This window comes from Buteo buteo, chromosome 11, assembly GCF_964188355.1.
Source record: "Buteo buteo chromosome 11, bButBut1.hap1.1, whole genome shotgun sequence".
In the NCBI taxonomy this organism is placed as follows: domain Eukaryota; kingdom Metazoa; phylum Chordata; class Aves; order Accipitriformes; family Accipitridae; genus Buteo; species Buteo buteo.
In genome coordinates, this window is record NC_134181.1 from 29,811,718 (window position 1) to 29,834,906 (window position 23,189).

General features: G+C 42.7%; 2 protein-coding genes across 5 annotated transcripts in view; one reads left to right on the forward strand and one right to left on the reverse strand.

The window, feature by feature from the left end:
- The window catches only part of PTPN11 (protein tyrosine phosphatase non-receptor type 11), a 31,897-nt gene extending 13,102 nt beyond the window's left edge, over nucleotides 1-18,795 (reverse strand). The window contains exons 1-9 of one of the 4 annotated variants that reach the window (XM_075041204.1): nucleotides 18,530-18,795; nucleotides 13,231-13,353; nucleotides 11,861-12,055; nucleotides 10,519-10,711; nucleotides 9,166-9,282; nucleotides 8,529-8,642; nucleotides 3,404-3,500; nucleotides 2,713-2,792; nucleotides 2,432-2,590 (exon numbers count right to left, since the gene is read on the reverse strand). In XM_075041204.1, the coding sequence (XP_074897305.1) occupies nucleotides 2,432-2,590; nucleotides 2,713-2,792; nucleotides 3,404-3,500; nucleotides 8,529-8,642; nucleotides 9,166-9,282; nucleotides 10,519-10,711; nucleotides 11,861-11,949 (849 nt within the window). In that variant the 5' untranslated portion in view covers nucleotides 11,950-12,055; nucleotides 13,231-13,353; nucleotides 18,530-18,795. Of the gene's footprint in view, nucleotides 1-2,431; nucleotides 2,591-2,712; nucleotides 2,793-3,403; nucleotides 3,501-8,528; nucleotides 8,643-9,165; nucleotides 9,283-10,518; nucleotides 10,712-11,860; nucleotides 12,056-12,162; nucleotides 12,268-13,230; nucleotides 13,354-13,800; nucleotides 13,931-18,088; nucleotides 18,284-18,529 lie in introns of those variants that run through there. The other 3 variants (XM_075041201.1, XM_075041202.1, XM_075041203.1) reach the window with 3 other exon arrangements.
- A 699-nt stretch (nucleotides 18,796-19,494) lies between these two features.
- RPL6 (ribosomal protein L6) lies at nucleotides 19,495-22,823 on the forward strand. The gene is made up of 6 exons (XM_075041206.1): nucleotides 19,495-19,792; nucleotides 19,883-19,981; nucleotides 20,465-20,608; nucleotides 21,474-21,522; nucleotides 21,941-22,125; nucleotides 22,628-22,823. Exons 1-6 carry the CDS (start codon nucleotides 19,526-19,528, stop codon nucleotides 22,778-22,780), a joined length of 897 nt encoding a protein of 298 aa, XP_074897307.1. The 5' UTR covers nucleotides 19,495-19,525; the 3' UTR covers nucleotides 22,781-22,823.
- The last annotated feature ends 366 nt before the right edge of the window (nucleotides 22,824-23,189 follow it).

Consider the following 23,189-nt stretch of genomic DNA (forward strand, 5'->3'; position numbering starts at 1 on the left):
CTGAGATATATGCTGTGGTTTAACCCCAGCCAGCAACTAAGCACCATGCAGCCGCTCACTCACTCCCCCCACCCCCAGCCAGTGGGATGGGGGAGAAAATTGGGAAGAGAAGTAAAACTCGTGGGTTGAGATAAGAACAGTTTAATAGAACAGAAAAGAAGAAACTATTAATGATAACACTAATAAAATGACAACAGTAATGATAAAAGGATTGGAATGTACAAATGATGCGCAGTGCAATTGCTCACCACCCATCAATCAATGCCCAGTTAGTCCCCCAGCAGCAATCCCCCTGCCCCCACTCCCCTCAGTTCCTATACTAGATGTGACATCCCATGGTATGGAATACCCTGTTGGCCACTTTGGGTCAGCTGCCCAGGCTCTGTCCTGTGCCAACTTCTTGTGCCCCTCCAGCTTTCTCACTGGCTGGGCTTGAGAAGCTGAAAAATCCTTGACTTTAGTCTAAACACTACTGAGCAACAACTGAAAACATCAGTGTGTTATCAACATTCTTCACATACTGAACTCAAAACATAGCACTGTACCAGCTACTAGGAAGACAATTAACTCTATCCCAGCTGCAACCAGGATAATAAAAAAACTTTTATTTTATATCAGGACTTTTATTTGCAATTCTTGAATAAGTGAAATAGGCATCAAGGAAAAAAAAAAAGAATAAAGAAAAAAAAAATCAATGCATGCAGCAGTGATTAAGTAATCAGACATTAAAATGTTTTATACAGCTAGAGCACAGAAAACAGGCTTAGCAAAATTTGGAAAGAATCATGGAAGAATTGCAGAGGAGCACAGGCCATTCAGTAGGTTACAAAAAAAAAAAAAAAAATTCAAGTCAACTCTTCCAAAACAACCCCATAATTTATTTGTCGTCTTCCAAGAAAATGACCTAAGAGGAAGGTCACTGGAAAGGGGTAGCTTCTCCCTCCCTCAGTGCATTCTCAGGAAGAAAACACAAATCATGCTCCCTCAGTGCATTCTCAGGAAGAAAACACAAATCATGCCCCTTTATAAGGCTAACGGATGGGCAGAACTTACAAAGCCTAAAACAATCTGCAAGACAGAGTCTAATGGTTTCTACAAACATCACCAATGGCAGCTTTGATACCTAGATTAGTAAGGGAAGCCCATAAAATCTACTGCTATTTGTCTTCAGTACATATACACAAAGCCTCTTTTTTTGTGGCACTGGTAAGGAACCCCTGCAATTATCAGCCATCCATAGAAAAACACTAGCTATACTTTCAATTCAATTTTTTTCAAAAGTGACGCTCATCTAACAAGATAACAGTTCTCCATTCAGAAACAGATCATTGGATTATTGAAAAAGTGGACAATGGTATGTGGAAAAAGCAGACAAACAAGAGAGAGCGCGCACACGAAATTGAACAGAAGCAACACATTACAAAGATAGAGCTACACTATACACAGGAAGCGGTATGTGACCGTTGCCAGAATATCAGTATTCAACTATTTCCTATTCTTTCCTGCCATATGTCATTAGAACCCAGAAACAAAGTAAAAGCCTCAGATTCACCAGAAGACAGTAAGACAAGATCTCTGTACTTAAAAGGTAAAATGGAGGTTCTTGGGATATGCCCTTGCAGGAAAATTTCCTCTTTCAGAGCATTAAATACTGCCAGAGCCGTTCACAAGGTGTTTGCAGATTAGCAAGGCTGAACAGGCAGCTGTGTTCATGCAGAACAGGGCAGTCAAAGGTAAAGAACCTGACTTTTATTCCTAAAGTGCTAAAACACACCTGGCTGGGGGATTCCTAACGAAGTACAGTTTCAGCCGTAATCACTAGCTCAGCACGTAATAAGAATGTTATCAAATTCAAGCATAGAAAGTAAAGTCAGAAGAGAGAATAGCATTCTAGTAGCCTAGTAAATGTGACTTGAATAAGATGAATCTGGGGCAACAACTTTCACATCATCTTGTAGTTCTTAGGCAAGAAGCAGTATCATCTACATTCATTCTTATAATAATAAAGTCCCACAATTCTGCTTTTCTACTAAAGTCTATACAGGCTTGGTAAGCTAAAATAAATGGCAATACTTTTGTTACAGGAACAGAGAGTTTACCCCTTCAAGTACACAGAATGCCTGTCTGGCTTCATCTCACATTCCAGTGCCTCATTTGCTGAATAATGTTAAAATACATAGAATTACATTCAGTAGTTAAAATTCAATCAGTCAACACTTGAAAAAGGGAGGCCTGATGATACGATAGGAGTATACCCTCAATTCCCACCAGCACCAGTAAAAAAGGACACTCAGCACCTTCCCGGTCTCCAAAGACAGTGGTGGCACACCAGATTTCAGCATATAGATCAATATAACCAAGTCAGTTTAGTCCTTACTTGCATTCAAACGTCATGACCTTTCCCAAGGCCAGTTTGAGAGTCTGTTTTTACCTTTCCTCTTTCAACTTCTTTTGTTGTCATAACAATAACTCGAGAATTCTCCTGGAACACCATCCTCCAAAAATCATTCACTGTATTCTGTAGGCAACCTTGAGTAGCGATGTAGCTTTTTTTTGGCTTTGAGTTGTTGCACTTGGTTTCAAACTCAGGCTAGAGAAAAAATTAACAAATGGTGACAAATGATTACAAGACTAACTTGGATTTCGGTGAGTATTTTAAAGAGTAGACATGGGCTGTGCCAACAAGGCTCCTGTAGGTATGGGTATACTTACCATAATAATATTAGCATTGATATAGTCTGAAACAGGTTCATTTGGATCACCATCATGTAGAACAACTCTGGTATGATCAACTGGAAGAATATATATGAATGTTAAGCACTTGCATCCTACAGTTGTGAACACACAGCTATTTTTAAATATCCCTCAGACAGGTACATTTCTTACTGCTACCAGAAGCTATTAGGTTATCAAACTCAGTAAATTAGTAGTTAGAATATTCAACCTTTCCTCTTTTGCTGTTTCTTAAAACAAGTGGCCAATTCATAACAAGCTAGATCAAAGTAAGTGTTCATGACCCCTAGTAACTCATGAGTACATGGACAGTCAAGCGCTAAGTCAAGGCAAACGGCTGCTGGATTTGCACCATGCGCTTTTGTACCACAATTAATCCTCTTAAGTTTAAGCATTCCAGTTTACTGAATAACAGTTTAGGGATGTGATGTTTTTAAATGAAAGCTGAAGATAAAAACATTTGGGAATCAAAATATTGGTATCTACAAAGTGCAAATGTTTGAACACAAATTGGAAATTGCATGGGCTAATACTGACAACATAAGAGGGGAAATTATCACTAAAGAGAAGAAAAAGCACAGTGGTACTTAATTAACCCTGTATTTATGAGCTAAAAAAACCCATAGAAAAGTAGCAGGCTTATGCTATAATGAAAGAAATTAATACTTACAGGGTAAAATGTTTTTGTATCTATTTTTGTTTTTGTTTTCTTGACGCTGACCTTCTTTACGGCTATAGAGGAGTTTGCATTCTTGCTGCTGTAAAGTCTAAATAAAAACAGCACAAATAACTGGGTTTAATAAAAGCAGTATGAACTGTTTCACCATCATTATAGCAATCCTTTCTCACAAAAATGATGATACTTGATTATAATGCCAGAGAGTCAGAGAAAGAGAGAGAGGTACTGAATTTCTCCATCCAGACTTAGTACAGCATTGCTTCCAAGATATGTAAGAAACACAGGAGCATGAGTGACAAGGCAAGCTGTTTTCCACCTAATAATTAGAAACACCTATGAATTCAAAGCTTCTGTAAACCAAACTATAACCAGCAAGTCCTCATGATACTGTTCTGACCAAGCAGACCCAAGTTTTAGGTGTAATTGGTTACAAATGACCACAACAAAATTTTGCCTGTGGAAATCTTGCCATTGTAAAAGGCATGCTAAATAAACCAAACAACACAAGCAGCATTCTACAGAGCAGGTCCAAATAAACATATTTATCACTAGGTCTTTCTCGCCAAGCATAAAAGTTAGGAGTACTATTGCACTTCTTTTTGCTGCATCAGGCATGTAAGGAGTTAAAAAATGTCCACTGAACTGGCATTAGATTTAGTACCGATAAAGATTAGTAACTAATGCATTCAAAATATTGCCAGCCTACAAAGGAGTAAGGCACTTTGTGATCCAGTGCTTCTGTACCTGAGCTGTACTGGATTCCTCTAGGCCTTACCAGCCTTCTTCCTCTCCTTCAGCTACAGCAAGTCTGTAGTAACACTGCTAGCAAGCCCCCAAAACAAGTCCCTGAGAATACAAAGGCTGTGCAACAGCAATGCCACAAGAGCGGATCCTTGCAAGCTGCAGCCAGATGAACTCTAGACAGCCAAAGAGGAGGAAGGAGCATACAGAAAACCCAACAAAGCATATCGACACAAGCAGCTGTATTTAAGTATCAAGCACAGTGAAAAGTCCTTCAGCAGTCAGAAGCAGAATATTAGGTAGATATTCTTGTCTACTCCCCCAAAACAAAGTCCACAGGGGAAGTTGGTACATGGAAGTCCCAGTACCTACAGGGGGCCTACGAGAAAGCCAGAGAGGGACTTTTTACAAGGGCATGTACTGATAGGACAAGGGATAATGGCTTTAAACTGAAAGAGGGTAGATTTAGATTAGCTGTAAGGAAGAAGTTCTTCACTATGAGGGTGGTGAGGCACTGGAACAGGTTGACCAGAGAAGTTATGGATGCCCCATCCCTGGAAGTGTTCAAGGCCAGGCTGGACTGGGCTTTGAGCAACCTAGTCTAGTGGAAGGTGTCCCTGCCCATGCAAGGGGTGTTGGAACTAGATGATCTTTAAGGTCCCTTCCAACCCAAACCATTCTACCATTCTATGAATGCTACAGTATTTCCAAAAGTATGGATGAGACAAGTACAATGCCAATGTACATCCCAACACCACAGCCATGTACCACTTTTTAAGTGCTCCAATGATTCTCTTCTACCAACGCAAGGCCATTTCACTAAACCAGTAAAAAATTTTGCACAGACTTTCTCATATTATCCTGTTGGTGGAGGAAGGGGGGTATTAGGTAACTACAGAGTTATCCATAAATCATCCTAGTGTAGAAACAATAAATCTGCATGGTGATTTCTCCTGTTGGCAAGGAGCTCATTTCTCAGTACCTGGTTCACAGTTAATATAACAGGGACAACAGCAATTCCATACTTCACAGCCATGCTGCTTAGCAGCAAGTCTCCCTACTTGCAATGAAGCTGGAGGGACCACAATCTTGATGTCTTTGTTCCAAGTTTTAATCCCCAAAGCAGTACTGGCCTGACTAAAAGGAAGACTCAGGCTTTGGAAGCTGCTCCCCTTGTTATTACCACCCTTAATGCTCTTGCAGAGATTGCTTTTACTTTAAAGCTTGGGCATGTCAGGCACATTGGCTCACTTCTATTTCAGTCTCTCTTATTGTTACGGCCTCACTTAGTGACCTTGGACAATTAGGCTCATCCTAAAGACAGGGAAACCAAAGAACAAAAGTAATACATGAGAACTGTGAGGTTTCATGCTCATGAAGCAAAGACAGAAAACATATCCCCATGAAGCATTACTTGCTACTGCTAGCAATGGGTGAAACAGCACTTTGCAGTAAGCTCACCTCTTGCCATACTGTGAGTCTTTAAAGTGCCATTACCACAGAGCACCTTTACATACTATTAACACTTTTGAGTCTCAGCCAAGTGAAATGCCAAGCAAAAGAAGCAAAGGCTAAACTTTGCTAGCAGGTGTGGAAACCAGAGCTTCAAGAACATCTTCACTCCACACAGTTAATTATTATTGCTTTGAGCATCCCTGAGGAGAGATCCATGAGCACCAGTGACTTCTAACAAGCCCATTAAGAGATGTACACAATGCAACAATAAATCTGAAACATAGTCCTCAATGTCACTACAACATCCAAGCATTAAGCTCTCAAACAGCCATTTTTCAGAAGCAAAAACATTACAAGGACTGTCAACATTTCTGTCTAGTGGTTCACAGGACAAGAGGTACATTCTTAAATATGCCTGAAGGCAAGTAATTTATAACTACCATCTGGACTGCTAAATCATAAACAGCTCAGGCAGAGAGCCTTGGACAACCTGGAGTTTGCCCCCCTGCCTCCTGCCACCAAGGTTGACAGCTATAGCTTACCTGAGGTGAATGAAAAAGCATGACACTAAAACTGCTATGAGATTGCTTCATTCCTAAAAACACAGTGGGGAAAAAAGTAAGGTTTTGTGCTGACCTCACTAACAGCAGTGAAGGGGAAAGTGGAATGTGTCATTTCTTACATTTACTTTTTCTGTAAGACTTCTAGCTTGCTAGCAAATACTTTTCCTCAGGAAAGTCACAAGACAAGAAAACAATTTGCTTCTAAGGACCAACTGATAAATCCATTATAAGACTAATTTATTCAACAAAGACCAGAGGTCAAAAAAGAAGTCATAAGCATCAAGTAATAGTCCAGTCATGTTTTGACAAACCAACAATCCATTCCTAAATGCATTGCACAAGAATGCTTCCCTCAAGAAAACAAAACAAAACAAAACTTTAATTCACATGTCTTCTAGTATTACAAGAAGGCACCAGTTACAAGAAGGGCAAGCCAACAGGGCACACTTTTTCCTTTTTATGCCCTCTGAATAAGAATAAGGTATGCCTAGAGTCTCCAGAAAAGCCAACAGACAGCCTTGGTTAACTTGCAAATATATGTTCAGGCTAAACCACACAGTGATCACAGGCACAATCTACATGACTGTATCATGATATGATAAAGCACACCACTAATCAGTCTTTAGAAAAAGCAGTTAATTCTCATATGCAAATTTTAGCCATTAGAGCAGGTGTGGCTAATCTTCTTTACCCTTCAGGCCCCATATCAAAGTTCCTGTGTTGAACTCTGCAGGAGAAGCAATTCAAAGGTTGAGGCCATTTTACCTCCAGGCGAGGTTCACAAGCAATAGATAAGAACTGCTCCCCAGGGGATCCACCACTCTACTGTTAGGGTAAAACAGTCCCAAGTCCTCAGCAACAGCCAGAGTAGCCTCTGCTGGCTTGCTTTCCCCTCCAGGTAGGATTCTGACCATTCAGCAGTCCTGGGTCAAGGACTGCCCCTCCCCACCACCACCACACCGGGCACAGGGGAAGAGAGAGGAGAAAGCTTAATCCTCATTTTATGATTACCCCACTGCCATGACCTCACCTTCTTATATTCCATCCACATTCGTAGTGAAATGCATTACCTCTTTGGTGAGAGTCTTTTGCTTTTCATGGATTTATTTTTCTCCTCCTGACAACAGTGTCACAGCAGACTACATTCAGCTAATGAATATGTCTGATCAAAAAAGAGTTTCTTCAAGAATGGTTGCTTTGCAAATCTGTCACTATCCAAGAAGTTTCTCAAAATAGCATTACAAAGCCAAAACCAGCCTCTCTGTCAAACATCAGGACTTCGCAGTTTCCTGTTGCCATCTGCTGGTGAAGTTCCAGACTCCACTGTGGTTTTCTTGTGTGTGTGTGTTATAAACCAGTCCATTATATTTAAGACACTTCTATGCTTTTGGCTATGACCATCATGTGCATGCAGCTGTTAAGTGACTCCAGTTGTCAGACAAGGGTTAAGACCCAGGCTAGGCTCAAGTAGTTTGGAATGTGTTAGTTAACACTCACAATTTGCTCTACTTGAGAAATTAACAGTTTCAGCTGTATCTTCTTTCAAACATAAGGAGCTCCCTGAAATCATCAGCACTTCAAAGAAGGGGACAGCTGGGCCAGCGCAGCTATGTTACACACACAAGAGGAGCACGGATAAGACAGAAGGAAAGGCAATGCTACTTTCTGGGAGGGATATGGAATTTTGGCCACAAGCAGAAATGAAATACCCAAATATAACAAAAATAAATCTCCAGGAGTCCAAGGAATACATACAATCAGTGCTGCTTCATCTCATAGCTTGCTACCACTACCACTTCACAATAGTTTTAAGATCCCCAAAAAATGGCTATCAAAAAGCCACGAACTCAAGGGCAAGAGCATATATAGACTGAGAAAGCACACTGAAGTTTCCTTCAGTCACCAAGAGTAATGTAGGCTAGGAATTAGTCCTTTGCCTCCAGAAACATTAATCCAGTCTTCAGACCTCTTCTTGTCCACATGAAGAAAAGGAACACAGGAATGAAAACAATTAATTGTCCTGGTGGGCCAGATACAGTTGTACATAAGGCTCCCTCATGATGGGGAGGATGTTCAGGAGGGATTGTGCTAGGTACTGAATAAATAGCATTGAAGAACATAATTAGGTCTCAGAATCAGGAAAAAAGACAAATATTTCAATCATTTTACTAGCAGACACAAGAGTGGAACTCGTGAAATTTTAACACATGCTGTACCTGACACAGGAGATGGGAGCAAGAACAGGGATCTGAAGCGACGGAAGGGGAGATGAGAAAACGTCAGGAAGGGAGTAACAAACCTAACTTTTTAGTAGTGTAGAGATTTAATACCATAACACTTGGAATGTAATGAAGTACCTCAAATTCTTCCCAGAAGCCCTGCTTGACTTTATCTGTAGTCTCTGCTAGCTTGCTTAGCTCTCGCACTCTGCTTTCAATCTCTGCAGCATTAATACGGGTAGTATTCAGAGGCTAAGAAAGACACAGATGTTAAACAAAGGTATAACAAATGACAACTGTGAGAAGACAGTTAAAACACAAATCACCCACACTAAGTATATTTTATACTGTCAATTCTGGGATCCAGGCATCTATTTGGACTTCAAAACTTTACAATTCATACTATGAAGGGCAGTGAGGGTAGAGAGGAAGGGGGCAGGGAACAACTGCTTTTAGGTAAGGTCTCACAGTTGTTCTTCAATACATTAAGTTGTCTCATTTCTGGACTAGTCCTGCAGTCCCTATGGACCACGATGAAACCAAGAGAAGTTCTGCATGCATCAGAGACACAAGAGTCTATCCTTCACAGGCATATAAAAAAATTGTTCCCATTTAAATTACTGACTTCATCATCCAGTTTCATGAAGTTTAATTCTTCATTTTTGCATTAGAAAAGAAAAAAAAAATTATGTCTCAGAACACACGGAAAAGCCTGCACTTCAACAATATATGCTGAAGTTAACAAAGCTTAGTGGTGTCTTCTCCATTCACTCACCTGCTTGAGTTGCAATACTGTGCCCAAAGTTTCTACCATAGGGTTCTTCTTGTAATGTTCCACTAGATCTGTCAGAGAGTCAAATTTCTCCCCTCCACCAACATCATATTTTAGATCCTTGAAAGACAGATGCTCATCAAAATAAACTCACTTCATACAATGATGCTACACTTACATCATCTTTAGGCTATGCAACATATGAGAAATTCTCTTTAAAACCATATATAGAAGAATCTAGTAAAAATCCTTCTGCTAAGGTATGGTAGAACCTTAATAAAAAGAAACACACACACTGTGGAGGACATTATCCTTTTTGTCATCTAACTGAAAATCATTTTATCTGCCTTTTCAGGAGAGCTGACTCCTTCTGAACTGAGGTTCAGTCAGCTCAAGCAGGCTACCTGAGCTACATGATTAGAATCCAGGAGATAGCTTTGAAAATCAATTCACATTCCTGAAAGAGTATCATTGGGTCCTGAAAGGCTGGTATTGACTGGCACTATCCCTATTTTAAGGAAGCAGTGCTGAGTTAATTTCCTCAATGTCATAAATGCTAATAGTAGTTAACTGTAAATCAAAGAGGCTTTCTTGAAGAAAAAAAAATAAATTGGTAGTTCAGCTTTTACAGTCTTGGTAGGCCATTTCTACCTCCAAACTATTTCTGTTATTGCATTTTAGTTGTTTTTAAACAATTAAGTTGTTGCACTGTCTTTTACGATAACAGAAGAAAAAGATAATGACAAAATCTGTGATTTTATATATATTTTTGATATATGAAAATATCAAAAGACTACCAGTGAATAATACTTCAGTGAAGAACTACACTACATTAAATTCAAGCTTTAGATTTAAAAGCTTTCCTTGGATTCAGTACTCAAAATTTTCACAGAATGTTCATCATCTCTCAGGTGCAACTTTATAAACTGACAGAGAAACAGATATATTCTGATAGATCTCTATTTGTCCAATTACTCATATTTTTATATAATTCATCCAGGAGACTGCAACTTGCTTAAGAAGATTCATGAGCATGAAAGGCTCCATCAGTAGAGGATTTGAGACAGACTTCTGATGCAATCAAAAGCAAATCTATTAGAAGGTACTTGACAGCATAGTATAGTATGACATGATTCAGTCAGGCAAGCAGTCAAAAAAAATAAAACCCTAATAGAATTTTGATGCTATCAAATTAGTCAATTTGATCAAACAGAGGATATATAGTACATACAGTACCATAGGGAAAGGGGAAATGTATTCAGATCTCTGTAGTGCAGTGCAAGATGGCCCTCCTGTTAGAATAAACCCACTGTCCATGGAAGTAGTGCTGTTAAAGAAGTTCATGCTTCATCATACCTGGCAGTGAATCATGACATGTGTCACTTTAGATTTCCCATCGTTACTCTCTCCTTTATCATCTCCTGTCCGGACAGAAAGAACAAAGTCCCCAGGGTGGCTTTGACTCTCACGCACAAGAAAGCTTCCATGTTTTCCTTTTTCTGTTAACAGTTTTTCAGCTTCTCTTCCGGAGAGATGCCCATGAAACCACCTTTAAATAAAGTAAGATATAGACAGGTACCCTACTTGTCATGCCAGCTGTGGCTGAATCTGCTTGTTCTAAATATTTATAATAAAACGCTTATACTAAATTATACACTGAACAACAGTGTCCAGGTCTACAGAAAGCCTCACAGTTTATAAAAATAAAAAACAAAATAAGCCTTGGAAGTGTACACATACATACACACAAGTGATTACAGAAACACTTCAAAGCCAGCACTTCCATAAGCACTGAAATTTTCATTTCATGCAAGCTTCAAATGAAGCTTTGATTTGAATCCTTTACAACAATCCAAATGGATTCCCAGGTGTCCAGTAAACATGAGCTTACAAAGGAAATAAAAGAAGAATAAATGCCTTGACTGAGGAAAATGTTGCAGTGTGAGGATGCACTTTCCTGATAAACCTGTGGGAACTTAGCATCTTTGAGACCTTGCCCTCCCACCACATTAGGAACTGGACAGGATAATCACATCAACCTCATTTCCTCAAGAAACATAGCCAAAAAGGCAATAATCCTCCCCACTACTGTTAAATACAAGCCATTCTGAGGACTGAGAGAACTTGTTTCAATATTTTTCCTTGTTTTTTCACTTCTAGGAATAAACTGGCATCTACTGGCCACAGAGGTTTATCTCTGACATACGCATACTTCCTCAGTATACATCAAGTCTCAAGTCTCAGATTCTCCTTATTAGCTACGCTCCTCAACACATGCGTTTGATCAATTTGAGGATTTGCATGTCATTCACTTTCTTACGCTTATGCCCACTACTGGAAAAATTTTACGAAGTTATGCCCAGAAATATACCTGGGAATTCCTTGCAGTAATAACAGCTTCAGGAAACTTTGGGAGAACTTCCATAATGCAACAGTAAAAATAAAGGGAACTACGCCCTCTTTTTTAGTATTGTATCACACCAGGAAGAATGCTGAAGAAAATAGGTTCTGAGGCTTAGACTGCTTTATGTTTAGTCATGTTTATTAGCCTACTTTGCAAGTAACCTCACTGAAATCAGTGGGACCACTTTTAGTACAAGACAGTGGCCACCCTTTCATCAAATGGAAGCTGACTATAAACACGTGCATTTATTAAGAAGTGCATGGACACTGAGGTTTTCATCACCATTTCTCTGACCTTTCAGATGTAGGATCAGCACAGTTCAGTGGATATTTCAACTCTATAACATCTCCATTCTTTTCCTTGAGCTGTCCATGATGTTCCATATAATACTGGACTAACTCAGCCAATGTAGCAAACTTCTCTCCTCCATAGAGGTCATAGTAGTCTCCTGTGTTCTGGATCTTGATGTGGGTGACAGCTCCAGTTCGTCTAATATTTGAAACAAGGGAAAAAAACCCACACAAGTCAGCTGATTTCCAATCAATCATTTTTATATTTAGTGTTCTGTTGTCTTAGTTAGAGAAATCCATACTTACATTTGCATCACTTTCCAACTGAAATATTGCAGAATAGCTAAGCTAGCGCACCTCTGAAGTGTGCTTCAGCCACATTTCAGTGGCTTGCAAGAAGGGGAAGTGGCTGTCCAACAGTCAGGAAGAACAGGAGAAAAAAACCCTTAATTCCATAACAAAGGGATCCTCGAAGCCACCATAAGCTCTGCAGCCTCACGATCCCCAACAGAAATCCCTCAGACCCCCAAGAATTGCACACACAAGCAGAATGCGTGGAGAGGTGAGAAGAATACAGCATTCTCAAGACACCCATCAGAGCTTGTTTGCTCCTTTCCCTAGAATTTCACACTAACTGCTAAAATTTGTCCTTCAGTAAACAGTTGCCTTTGCCTGATGTAAGTCATTTGCTCCCACAGTCTCCAGTATTAATGAAGAACAGCTCTCTGAAAGACCTCCCTTCTGTTCAGCAAGGCCCATTATCTCAAAGGTATCCAAGCTGCATTATTCTTATCACCAACCCCACTTTTCCCTTTTCCTTTATCTACTTCCTCTTGCCATCCTTTCCCCATCCCTACCACTTACACACACAGTGCCAGGGGACAAGTGTTACAAAAGGCCTGTTTTGGAAGCTGAAATAGCACCACAGTTGCCCTTAAAAACTTGCTGACTTTTCCTGTAAAAAGAGAGTCTGGATAGCATTTCCTTGCACGTGCTTGATCAGTAATTCATATCATCTCTGCTGCTTTCAGATGGTTATCAAATTGATTTTTAAAGGGCTAAAAGTAATGCTATTATGAAGCTACTTCTGCCTCCCCTTAAATTTTTCTGTCTTTCTGCAGAATCAGAATTCACCACCTTCCAACCTACAGTTGCCTCAAGCTTGGTAAATGTATTTGAGAACCTCTGCACAGAAAATGGGAGGGGGAAAAAAAAAAAAAAAAGAGGAAAAAAGTGAACAACAGACTAAAAAGTGATTAATGCATTCTTGCATCTCTTACAAGTAGTTCATTTACAACTCTTTCCCCATAGAACAGCATCAAATGAAGACCCTTAACAATCTGGGGAGAAAGACAAAGAAACATTTAAACTTACCTAACAGAGAGCGTAAAATCTCCTGGGTTACTTTTGCTAGGCCGTGCCAAAAAACTGCCATCCACTCCTCTTGTTAACAGTAGGTTTTCTGCCTCCACCCCAGTAATATTTGGATGAAACCATCTATAAGAAGTTAAAAATAAAGAGTGTTAATAAATAAATAGAAGATCTTCTAGTCTTCAGAGTTAATTTACACAACAAGACTAAACAGAAAAATTCAACAGCTTCAAAACCAGGAAGTATTCGATTTTGTTCCTACATAAATAAGAATCTATATCTTAGCACAAAGTATAAATTGTCCATTTCATATTACATTGCAATTTTACATATTGGCAAGAGATGCTTTCTAAGTGAAAGGGGTGTTTCTATACATATTCAGACTGCTCAGACTAAAACGATATCAAAGAAAAGCATACGATATAAACAGAGACCACGAGTCATGCATTTTCCTTAATCCTGGAAGACAGGAGATAAAGAAACTGAAACACAATCAGGAAAAGTACTTAAAAATAAAACAAAACATCCAAGTGACACTTGACAACATTTTAAAGCTTAAAAATTTAACAAAACCTCATGCTTTAGGGCACAGGCTGACCGCCAGCCGACAGGGTCAGGAAGGAACTTCACTTGTGGACAACCTATTCAGTTGCCCAGTCGTCTTCCACCTTCCTCAAAAGAATGTGGTGCTGACCACTGCCAGGCACAAGAGCAATGCTCTAACTATCATGGCAATTTCTCTGGTCCGAATATATCCCACTTAAATACAAACACCGAGGAATCTCATATTGATGTTCACCACCCACAAACAGCTTTCTGAATGACTAATATAGTGCCCTGCCAAAGGAGAGCTGTATATGGTCTATATCCAAGAAGCTCAGTGTCCCCACCTATGGCATTAACTTTTGAGAGACTTATTCTTAGCCATTCAGTTAACACATCTGCATTTTCTCTTATCTATAATTGAGGATTTTTACTGCATTCTTGCAGTGCTAGACTACATCTGTGTGCTCTGGATGAAAGGAGTTTTTAATGAGGCACAATTTTAGAAGACACACTTAAAAAAAAAAAAAAAAAAAACAAACAAACGAAACAACAAACCACCACACAGCCCAGGGACAGAGATGTGAACACAGAAAGTAAGAACTGTTTCAGTGGCTTTGTCAGACTTGTATTTGGCAATTAAAAGATCGCCTTTGTTTTTCAGAGTTGCCATAAATCAGACACTATGCAGGGCACAAGTGAATATGCACATCCATACCTGCAGAAAGAACACAGGCTACTCCTCTTTGTAGACAAGGTCCTTAGTTTCTCCCAAGTAAAGTAAAACATTAAGGCAAAAGACTCTGCAACCAATATCATTACAGATATAAGAGTGCTATATCTAAAAAAAAAATTAAGTAGCATTTCTGATCACTCCTGATACAGTTAACATTTCATGCTAAATTGCTAGAACAGCAAAATATGCAAGTGCATGTCTAAATTTAGGGTTATTACTTCAATTGTTTCAGAAATTCCTTCTGTACTGAAAAGCTGACAATATTCCTACCAAGGCCTTATCCAGCCTATTCTCTTCAGAAACAGATTCTCAGGGAAACATTCTGGAGAGTTTTAGAGATCCTAGAATACCCAAACCTCTAGCAAGTCACTCAAATGGGAATTAGGATTACTTATGTACCAATTCCATTTCAGAAGTAAATGATTCTTCTTGTTAACCTTGCTTTTTTCCTAGGTAAGGATATTCTACTTGCACCAAGAAAATCTAGTGAATACTACAATACCTTGTACTGAAGAACAAGAAGAAAAAAAATAAAAATCAAACCTATGCAGCATGGGTCATGAAAAAAAATACTAAAAAATACTTCCAAGTTATTACAGCAAAAGGGAATGAATTAATTAATAATGCTACATTTATCTAATGTCTACTCAAAGGTCAAGAAAAGTTCTGTTTTGATGCAGTCTCACAAAAGAAACTGCACAAGCATTGGTACCTACGACAAACTGAGCATTAAATAATATATTTCAGAATATGACAGGTTGGTCTGCAGAAGCCGATAGTCTATTTACCACACTTCCACCCCCAAAATTTTACTTCCACTAGGAGAAAACAAAAAGCAAACAAAAAAAAAAAAAGCACAGCAACATTTTGAACAGTTTATAAGCTTTTTAAACACGCACAGGATTCAAGAGTTGCAAGTTTTTGAGTTTATATCCAAAAACATATAAACATACAAAGGAGAAATTATTGGAATCAGCCCTACAGATTTATCATATGCTGACATTCCATAAACTTGAATTAATAGAATATCTTCTGTATCTTACCCTAAACCCTAATGCATCTGGAAGTTACTATACACAAGTTGTTAAAAAGATGTAAAATTACAGAAAAAATAATAATTTAATGAACAGAAGGGACTACAAATAACTTGCGCTTAAAGGGAATGTTAAAAAGATGATAGATTGTTTAAAAACAAAAATCCCACCCCCACATATACACTCCTACTGGAGATGGTAAAAAGCAAGTAAGTGTAGCAAAAGAAAAGCTACATCTGGGAGGCCAATGGAGTTTATTGCACTTTATGTAACTTTTATTCTAACGGCAACTTGTACTCCTGCTCTCTCATCTTTGTATTTTTGGCTTTGTGTAGGAAGATACATTTGTCAGCCACCCCAAATAGAAAAATGGGGGTGTTCGTGATCTCTGTTAAATGGTTCCGGACCGGTGATCAAGATCGCTTCATTTGAAGTACTGCCATCACATGTGTGCTTTTGAACCTTGGTGGCTACATCCCTTCCAAAACTGGAGGAGAGAGCAGAGGGGACTGCAGACACAGATACCAGTAACATAACCCCTACAGAGGACTTTCTCTTACACTTCCTTTTATAGGGATGGAATGCATTTTAGAATTTTTTTCTACTTTCCTTCTTCAACCTCTATTATGAGCAGGTGCAGAGGCTATCCCAAGCAAAGGACATCACAGCCAATAAATACAATCAAGAAAGTAACAGACACACACACACACACACGTAAACCCACACTCTAATTAACCTAGCTGTCTTCACTATGCATGGAATACTCCATAAAGCAATTCTGATTTGGGGGGGTTCAGCAGCATACCACTCCAAGGCCCTTATTAGTTTACAGCAAGATGAAAATGTCAGCAGAAAAGTAACCACTGAAATAGCTAGGGTCTTGTTTACAAAACTAAGGGTATATCAGCTAAGCAAGAAACCTTTTGATGAAAAATAATACATGGTAGGAAATACAGCCTTGCTGCAATTCTCTCTCTTTTTTTTTCTTATGTTAACACAGTCCAGAAAAGATCAGCAGGATCAGCGTTTTGTAAGTCATACATTGCCAGCATATTTCTCTCTTACCAAACTGAAGAGAGAAAATAAAAAATCAATACATTGTTCCATGCTGTGATTGGGCTTTTCTAATCACCTTTTCAAGAGCAGGAGAGATTAAATCAGTTCTGAGTCTCAGCTGTCACACCATAGTGTTCAGGGAGGCGGTGACTGGTAGTTTAATTACTCCTATCTATAGGCTCATCGGTTTATATTTCTCATCTTTTTTTCAGTCTCCCTCACAAGTTACAATTTAAAGTTCTGAGCAGAATAAGAGGATTACTCCTGACAATGAGGAAGTTCGCAAGTGTTTCGAAAAGGTAGCTTGTATACTTGTTCTGATGTGTGAGATCTAGAGACCCTCCACACACTTCAGAAGACCCCAAATACAAATTCAACTATAAATGGTCAGGACTGAAAACCAACCAATCTGGCTTCAACCATCTTAAGCAGAACAAGAAAGAGGACAATCCAATGTTGAAGAAGTTATACTTTAATAGATATTACTTAGAGATATATCAAATTTCAGAATAGGTATATCAAGTAAGAATATAAACAACTTTTTCCTTTTTATGACAGTAATTCCTCTCAAGTCTAACATTTACCTTAACCTCACAGCCCAAAAAGGACTGCTAACACTCGACAAACATCAAAATACGGTAAGGACAGTGAGAAGCTACAACAAAGAAACAGACTCAACTGTTTATCATCCTGATTTTGCAACACCACAAGATTTTGAAACTAGACCAAATGCTGCTAATAAACCAAGAGCCCAGAGCAGGTCAGCTTACTAACACTCGTTTTAAAGCCGGCTCACGTTTTAGTTTCAGTAACGTCATCACTAGTGCTGGACTACTGAGAGCAACACGACCCTCCCAGGCCTTAGATACTGGACTGAGTGGGTTGCCACACAAATAAAATTCGTCTCTCGGCTCGGGTTCAAACGCAGAAGCAGTCTGCGCGGAGACCCGACGAAACCCACCCCCACGCCCCCCGAAGCCAACTGTGGCAGGTCTGGCCTCTGCACGGCGGTCGACGGACCCCGAGGCCAGCCGGCCCCGGAGCCGCACCGAGCCCCCCCAGCCACGCCGGGGAGAGCTTCCCCCCGCCATGCCGCGGCCGGCTGGGTGAGGGTCCGCTCTCCACGGAAAGGGAGGCGAGGCGCGGGGAGCAGAGCGAGCCAGGCCCCGACTCGAGCCGAGGCGGCGGCCGCAGCCCACGACGGCGGGAAGGGGGACATCCCGCCCCGGGAACGGGCGGGGAGAGGGGCCGGGACGCGGCTGCAGGCGGCGGGGAGGGGGGGCGGGCGTGGGCTGCCCCTGCGCCGCAGCCACGGGGCGCGGGAGGCCCTGCCCGGCCAGGACGGCCGCGGGGAGGAAGCCCGGCCCAGCGACCCCCCAGGAGCGGGCGCTGAGGGCCGCGGGAGCGGGCGACCCCCTGCCCGCCCGCCCATCCGTCCGTCCGTCCCCCCCTCCTCCCCCACCGGGCTCGGCGCCGCTCGCTCCCGCCTCACCTCCGCGATGTCATTTTCTCCCGTGGCACTGGCGGGTCGCGGTGCGCCCGGCCGCCCCCCTCGACGGCCGCCTCTCACATGAGGGGGGGCCCCCCCCGGCGCGGGCCGCGGCCTACGGGCGCCCTAAAGGGAACGTGAACAACGGCCGCCTCAGGGCCCAGAGGCGCACGGAGCGCGGCGCGGCCCGCCCTGCGTCACCCGTCCTGCGCGTCATCAGCCTGCGACGCCGCCCCGCCCCCGCCTCCGAAGGGAGCGCGCGGGCGGCCGGCGGGGGCGGCGGTCTGTCAGGGCGGGCACGACGGCGGGGCGGGAGCCGCAGGCCCCCCGCCTCCCCGGGAGCGGGCCCCGGTGGAACCCGCCACGGGAGTAGCGGAGCCTCGTCCCGCGAAGCCAAGCCGAGCCGAGCCGGGCCGGGCCGGGCGGGTCGGCGCGGAGTCTTACCTCGGCCGTGCCCCGAGCTGGAGGGAGGGAGGGAAGGAGGGAGAGTCAGGCAGCGGCAGGAGCACGAGCCCCGCTCCCGGAGTCGCTAGTCACGACACAGCCCCCCTCAGAGCCGCGATGCGGGTGTCCGGTCTGCCTTCCCGCCGTCCGCCCTCGCGGGGTGACCCGGGACTGCCCCAGGCCGCGCCGGACTCGCCCGGACTACAAGTCCCAGCGTGCTCCGCGGGCGGCGCGGTGACGTCAGACGCCGCCCTCTCTTTAGGCGACTTGTACCCGGATGTAGGTCCCTTTCCCTCCCCGGAAGGTAAGAATGGCGGTGCCGCGGCGGGCAGGGCTGGGACCGGGCAGGCGTTATCCGCCACCATCTGCCCTCGGGTGGCTGCGCTGGGCTCACGGGCCTGGCCCGGCGCCCTCGGGGAGACGGCGATGAGGCCCGGGGGCCAATATGGGGGTGGAGCGGGAGATGTAGCCGTCTCCGGAGAGGCCAGGCCGCGGCGGCTTGGGGAGGCCGGGCTGGGCCGTGACCGGCCGGGCCGGAGCCTCCCCGGGAGGCGGACTCGGCTGGGGCCGGAGCTGGAGGTAGCGGTAGCCCGGGGAAGGCCGGTGTGGCCCCGCGGTGTGGCGGGGCCCGGCAGCTCCAGCGGAGCCGGGGGGTGAGTCCTGAGCAGGGAGGGGCTGTGACCACCCATGGGGACAGAGGGGCGACCCCGGCCTCGGCGGGTGTTTGCGTTTTCTTGGGCTTCCTAGTGAGGAGGGCTTGGATGTGTTCGGTGGACTTGGAGCTGTTGGAACTAGTGTGGAGAAGCGTTTTGCGTAAGTGATGGGGGTGCAGCAAACAGAACGGCTTTTGACTGCAGAGTCTGTAAGAGGTGGCTGACAACTGTTAGGATGGCGTAAAGGATCAAGTTCTGGTTGTTTTATTTTGTTTCTGCAACTTAGACGCTCCTCTGCACACCCTGTAATAAGTCATTGTTTCTTTTTTATTTGGAGCCACAGATGGCGGGCGAGAAGGCGGCCAGTGAGAAAAAGCCAGGCGAGAAGGCAGCTGGTGAGAAAAAGCCAGGCAAGAAAAAGACGGCTGAGAAGAAGCCAGCTGAGCAGAAGGCAAGCCAGAAGGAAGTAGGTGAGAAGAAAAAGAAGATTAAGAAGCATCATGCCAGCCGTAACCCTGTCCTGGCCCGGGGTATCGGGAGATATTCCCGGTCAGCCATGTATGCTAGAAAAGCACTGTACAAGCGCAAGTACACTGCTCCAGAAACAAAGGTAGGACCACAACTGCTGCGTTCAAATAATCATGCTTTTCATGGTGACTTGAGTTTGAAATGTCATGTTCCCCCTTTTCTTTGCCTATAGATAGAAAAGAAAAAGAAAGAAAAGCCACGTGCAACCATTACCAAGCCAGTGGGTGGAGACAAGAATGGAGGCAGCCGTGTGGTTAAAATCCGCAAAATGGTAAGAAAAAGAACTGGGACACTCACAGTTCAAGGCCGTTATGTGTAACTTTTGACCAGATGATGTGCCTCTTGGCTGGCGCAACATAGCAGCCTCAGCCTGTGCCATGCTTCGTGGAACTGTTGGCAGTTATCTCCTTGAGATACGGGCCCAGTGATTGTCGTTCTTGGGGGAGATACCAGTAATTTAGAGAACGATTAGTAGGCAAGAGTGGGTTCTCCTCTGCCATTTGCGTTGCTGCGCTGGATTGGAAGCATGTGCAGAAATACAGAGCTGGTGTCAGCTTTCGCTGTTACATGATGGTACAGAAAATACTCGGTGTGTTCCTGAAGTGCTGGTTACAGCACAAAAAAAATCTTTCAGAAGATTTTCATCTTTAGGGAAATAGTATCTCTTACAAAAGGAAGAATCTAAACTGTTTGTGAAAGCTTTCTGTCCTGTGGAATACAGTGTGGTACAACATTTTTGCTCCTCTTTTTCTAGCCCAGATACTACCCCACTGAAGATGTTCCTCGCAAGCTTTTGAGTCATGGCAAAAAGCCTTTTTGCCAGCACAAGAGGAGGCTGCGGGCCTCTATTACTCCAGGAACTGTTCTGATCCTTCTGACCGGTCGTCACAGAGGCAAGGTAATGGGGAACTTCTTCCTCTTGACTCTCACAAGGGCTTTGCAGCGTTTCTGTGCTGAAACCATTTTGACTGAGCAGAGGTATCCTGAATTTACTAGCTGATTTCACGGGACATTGATCAGCCACAAGATGCAAATCTGCGCATCTGCTTTTCTGTGAATTCTGTCTAGATGCTTTCTCTCGTCCTGCCTTTAGGGGAAACAGTCTTTAAACTAATTCTTCTATAGAGCTGGAAGAAAACAGGCTAGTCCAGTTGCTTAGACAAAATTAAGGGAGTCTTGCTGCAATGCAGAAGGAAAAGTGTTATATTAAGATGTGTTCTTCGTCTTAATGATGTTTACTAACAGGTCTTAACTGACAGCCTTTATTTTATTGAATTCTTTGGCTTTGATGTCACATTACTTAAAAGAATGCTGTTCAGAGAAGGAAAATTTGACCGCAAAGAATAAAATGCAACTGGGGGATGGCTCTGACCAGGTGATATGTTGTGGTGCTCTTCTGCTTTTTATCTAGTTGCTGCCTTTAACTTGTACAAAGAATTTGGGTGACAGGATGGCTGTCTCACTGTCCTGTAAAATAGACAAAAATTTAAAAAAACGTACGAATTGGCTCTGCTCAACCTTGAATGATGAAGCATGTGGAGAGTCATGATCTGTCATAGATGAGGTAACTGGTAAAGCTGTACTCTGAGAATTGTTGGTAGCTTGACTTGTGTGGCAGTTACTTCAAGTTGCGCCTGTGCCCGGATGCTTTGTCAATGCTTATACCAGTAACACAGGCTGCGTGTGGGCATGGTCTCCATTGGGTTGCAGTATTTCAGAGTGCTGGGACCTGAGGACTGACGTCACATCTCATCTCTTTTCAGCGTGTCATCTTCTTGAAGCAGCTTGCTACTGGCCTTTTGCTTGTTACAGGTAAAAAACTTACACATAAGTGTGATGATATTTTTTGTTTGTTTTGGGGGAGGGTTGTGGATTTGGGGGTTTTTAAGTTCAAGTTTGTCTCTGGGGTCAGTAGCGCTACAGATCTGCATGCAGATGATTTGATGCATCCTGAGTTCATGTAACTATGTGGAATCACGTTTTGCAACTTTACAGGGAGGAGGAGGGGAGATAATTACGCTTCAATATCTGACTACCTGGAAGAGATCAGGAAGCATTTTTTGGCTTTTTAGAGGCTGTGGGGAAGGGCTTGTTGATTGTTCAGATTTTAATTGCAGGCATCTCTGCAGAAACTCATCATCTCATACATTACAAAAATTCCACTTAAAAGCCGTGGTTGTTGCCAGGAAAGCTAACCTTGTTCTCTCTTCTGTCTTGTGTCTGCCTTTAGGACCCTTGGTTATCAATCGTGTCCCTCTGCGTAGGGCCCATCAGAAATTTGTTATTGCTACATCTACAAAGGTTGACATCTCTGGAGTGAAAATTCCCAAGCATCTCACTGATGCGTACTTTAAGAAGAAGAGGCTGCGTAAGCCCAAGCATCAGGAAGGCGAGATCTTTGACACTGAAAAAGAAGTAAGGAACATGATTGTTCATTCTTTCTATATGCCCTTGTTACTTAAATCCAGGCTGGAAAGGGGGAAATACCATGACACAAATGGACAACTGAATTTTAAGTGGTCCTCAATAAAGTGAGGTAACACCATTAAAATGAGTTAATACAGCAGCATTGACAGAACCCCCTTTTAAATTTGGGGATTCTTTTCTGCTACCTTAGCAGAACAGCAGCAATGATTATTCCAGTTAAAGGTCTTTTTTTGACTGAGAAACACCTTTACTGTTTTCATACTGCAAACAGCGTGCTGCTGGCTCTGATAACCTGCAACATAAGCCAAACAGTGGCTTCAGTTCTCTCTGCCACCTCCGGTCTCCTACCACCCTTCCCATATTTAGAACAAATGGAGAAAAGATTTCTTGAAAATGCCAGAACTCAGGGTTTGCCCTGAATTTTCTCATCTCCACAGAAGAGTCTGAAGTCAGTCTGCGGGATTTTAACATTATTCTTTGTACTTTCTAGAAATATGAGATAACAGAGCAACGCAAGTCAGACCAGAAGGCAGTGGATTCACAGATCCTTGCACGAATCAAGAAGGTGCCTCAGCTCCGTGGGTACCTGCGTTCTACATTCTGTCTCTCAAATGGGGTCTATCCTCACAAATTGGTGTTCTAACTGTTCTGAAAGCACCATATTAAATCCGAAGGGAAAAAAGCAAGGATTTCTGGTGTCTTCATTGCAATCCATAGTGGCACGTGTTGCACAAATCTTGCAATGAGTGTTATTTGACTAATAGGAAAACTGCTTGTGGCGTGGAATTCTGAGGGGCTATATGTACGTAGATGACTAGAATTTTGAGTGTATAAGGTTTGGGGTGTAGGGGTTTTGATTGGTTTGTTTCAGGTTTGTGGTTATTGGGTTTTTTTAACTAGTATAAACAGGAATTCAGCTTTCTTAACTATGAATGAGTTGGGGGGGGTGGGGACACCAAACAAAAAAACAGGTTGTCTTTTGGGAATAGTGGATATAAATACTGGATTGACTACCGATCAGGACATGCTGCAGAATAAAATCCAGCCCAATG

Coding starts and splice junctions, on each gene's coding strand:
- RPL6 (XM_075041206.1), top strand. CDS start 19,526: ATGGCGGGCGAGAAGGCGGCCAGTGAGAAAAAGCCAGGCGAGAAGGCA. Junction 19,793..19,882: donor ACACTGCTCCAGAAACAAAG/GTAGGACCACAA, acceptor CTTTGCCTATAG/ATAGAAAAGAAAAAGAAAGA. Junction 19,982..20,464: donor TGGTTAAAATCCGCAAAATG/GTAAGAAAAAGA, acceptor CTCTTTTTCTAG/CCCAGATACTACCCCACTGA.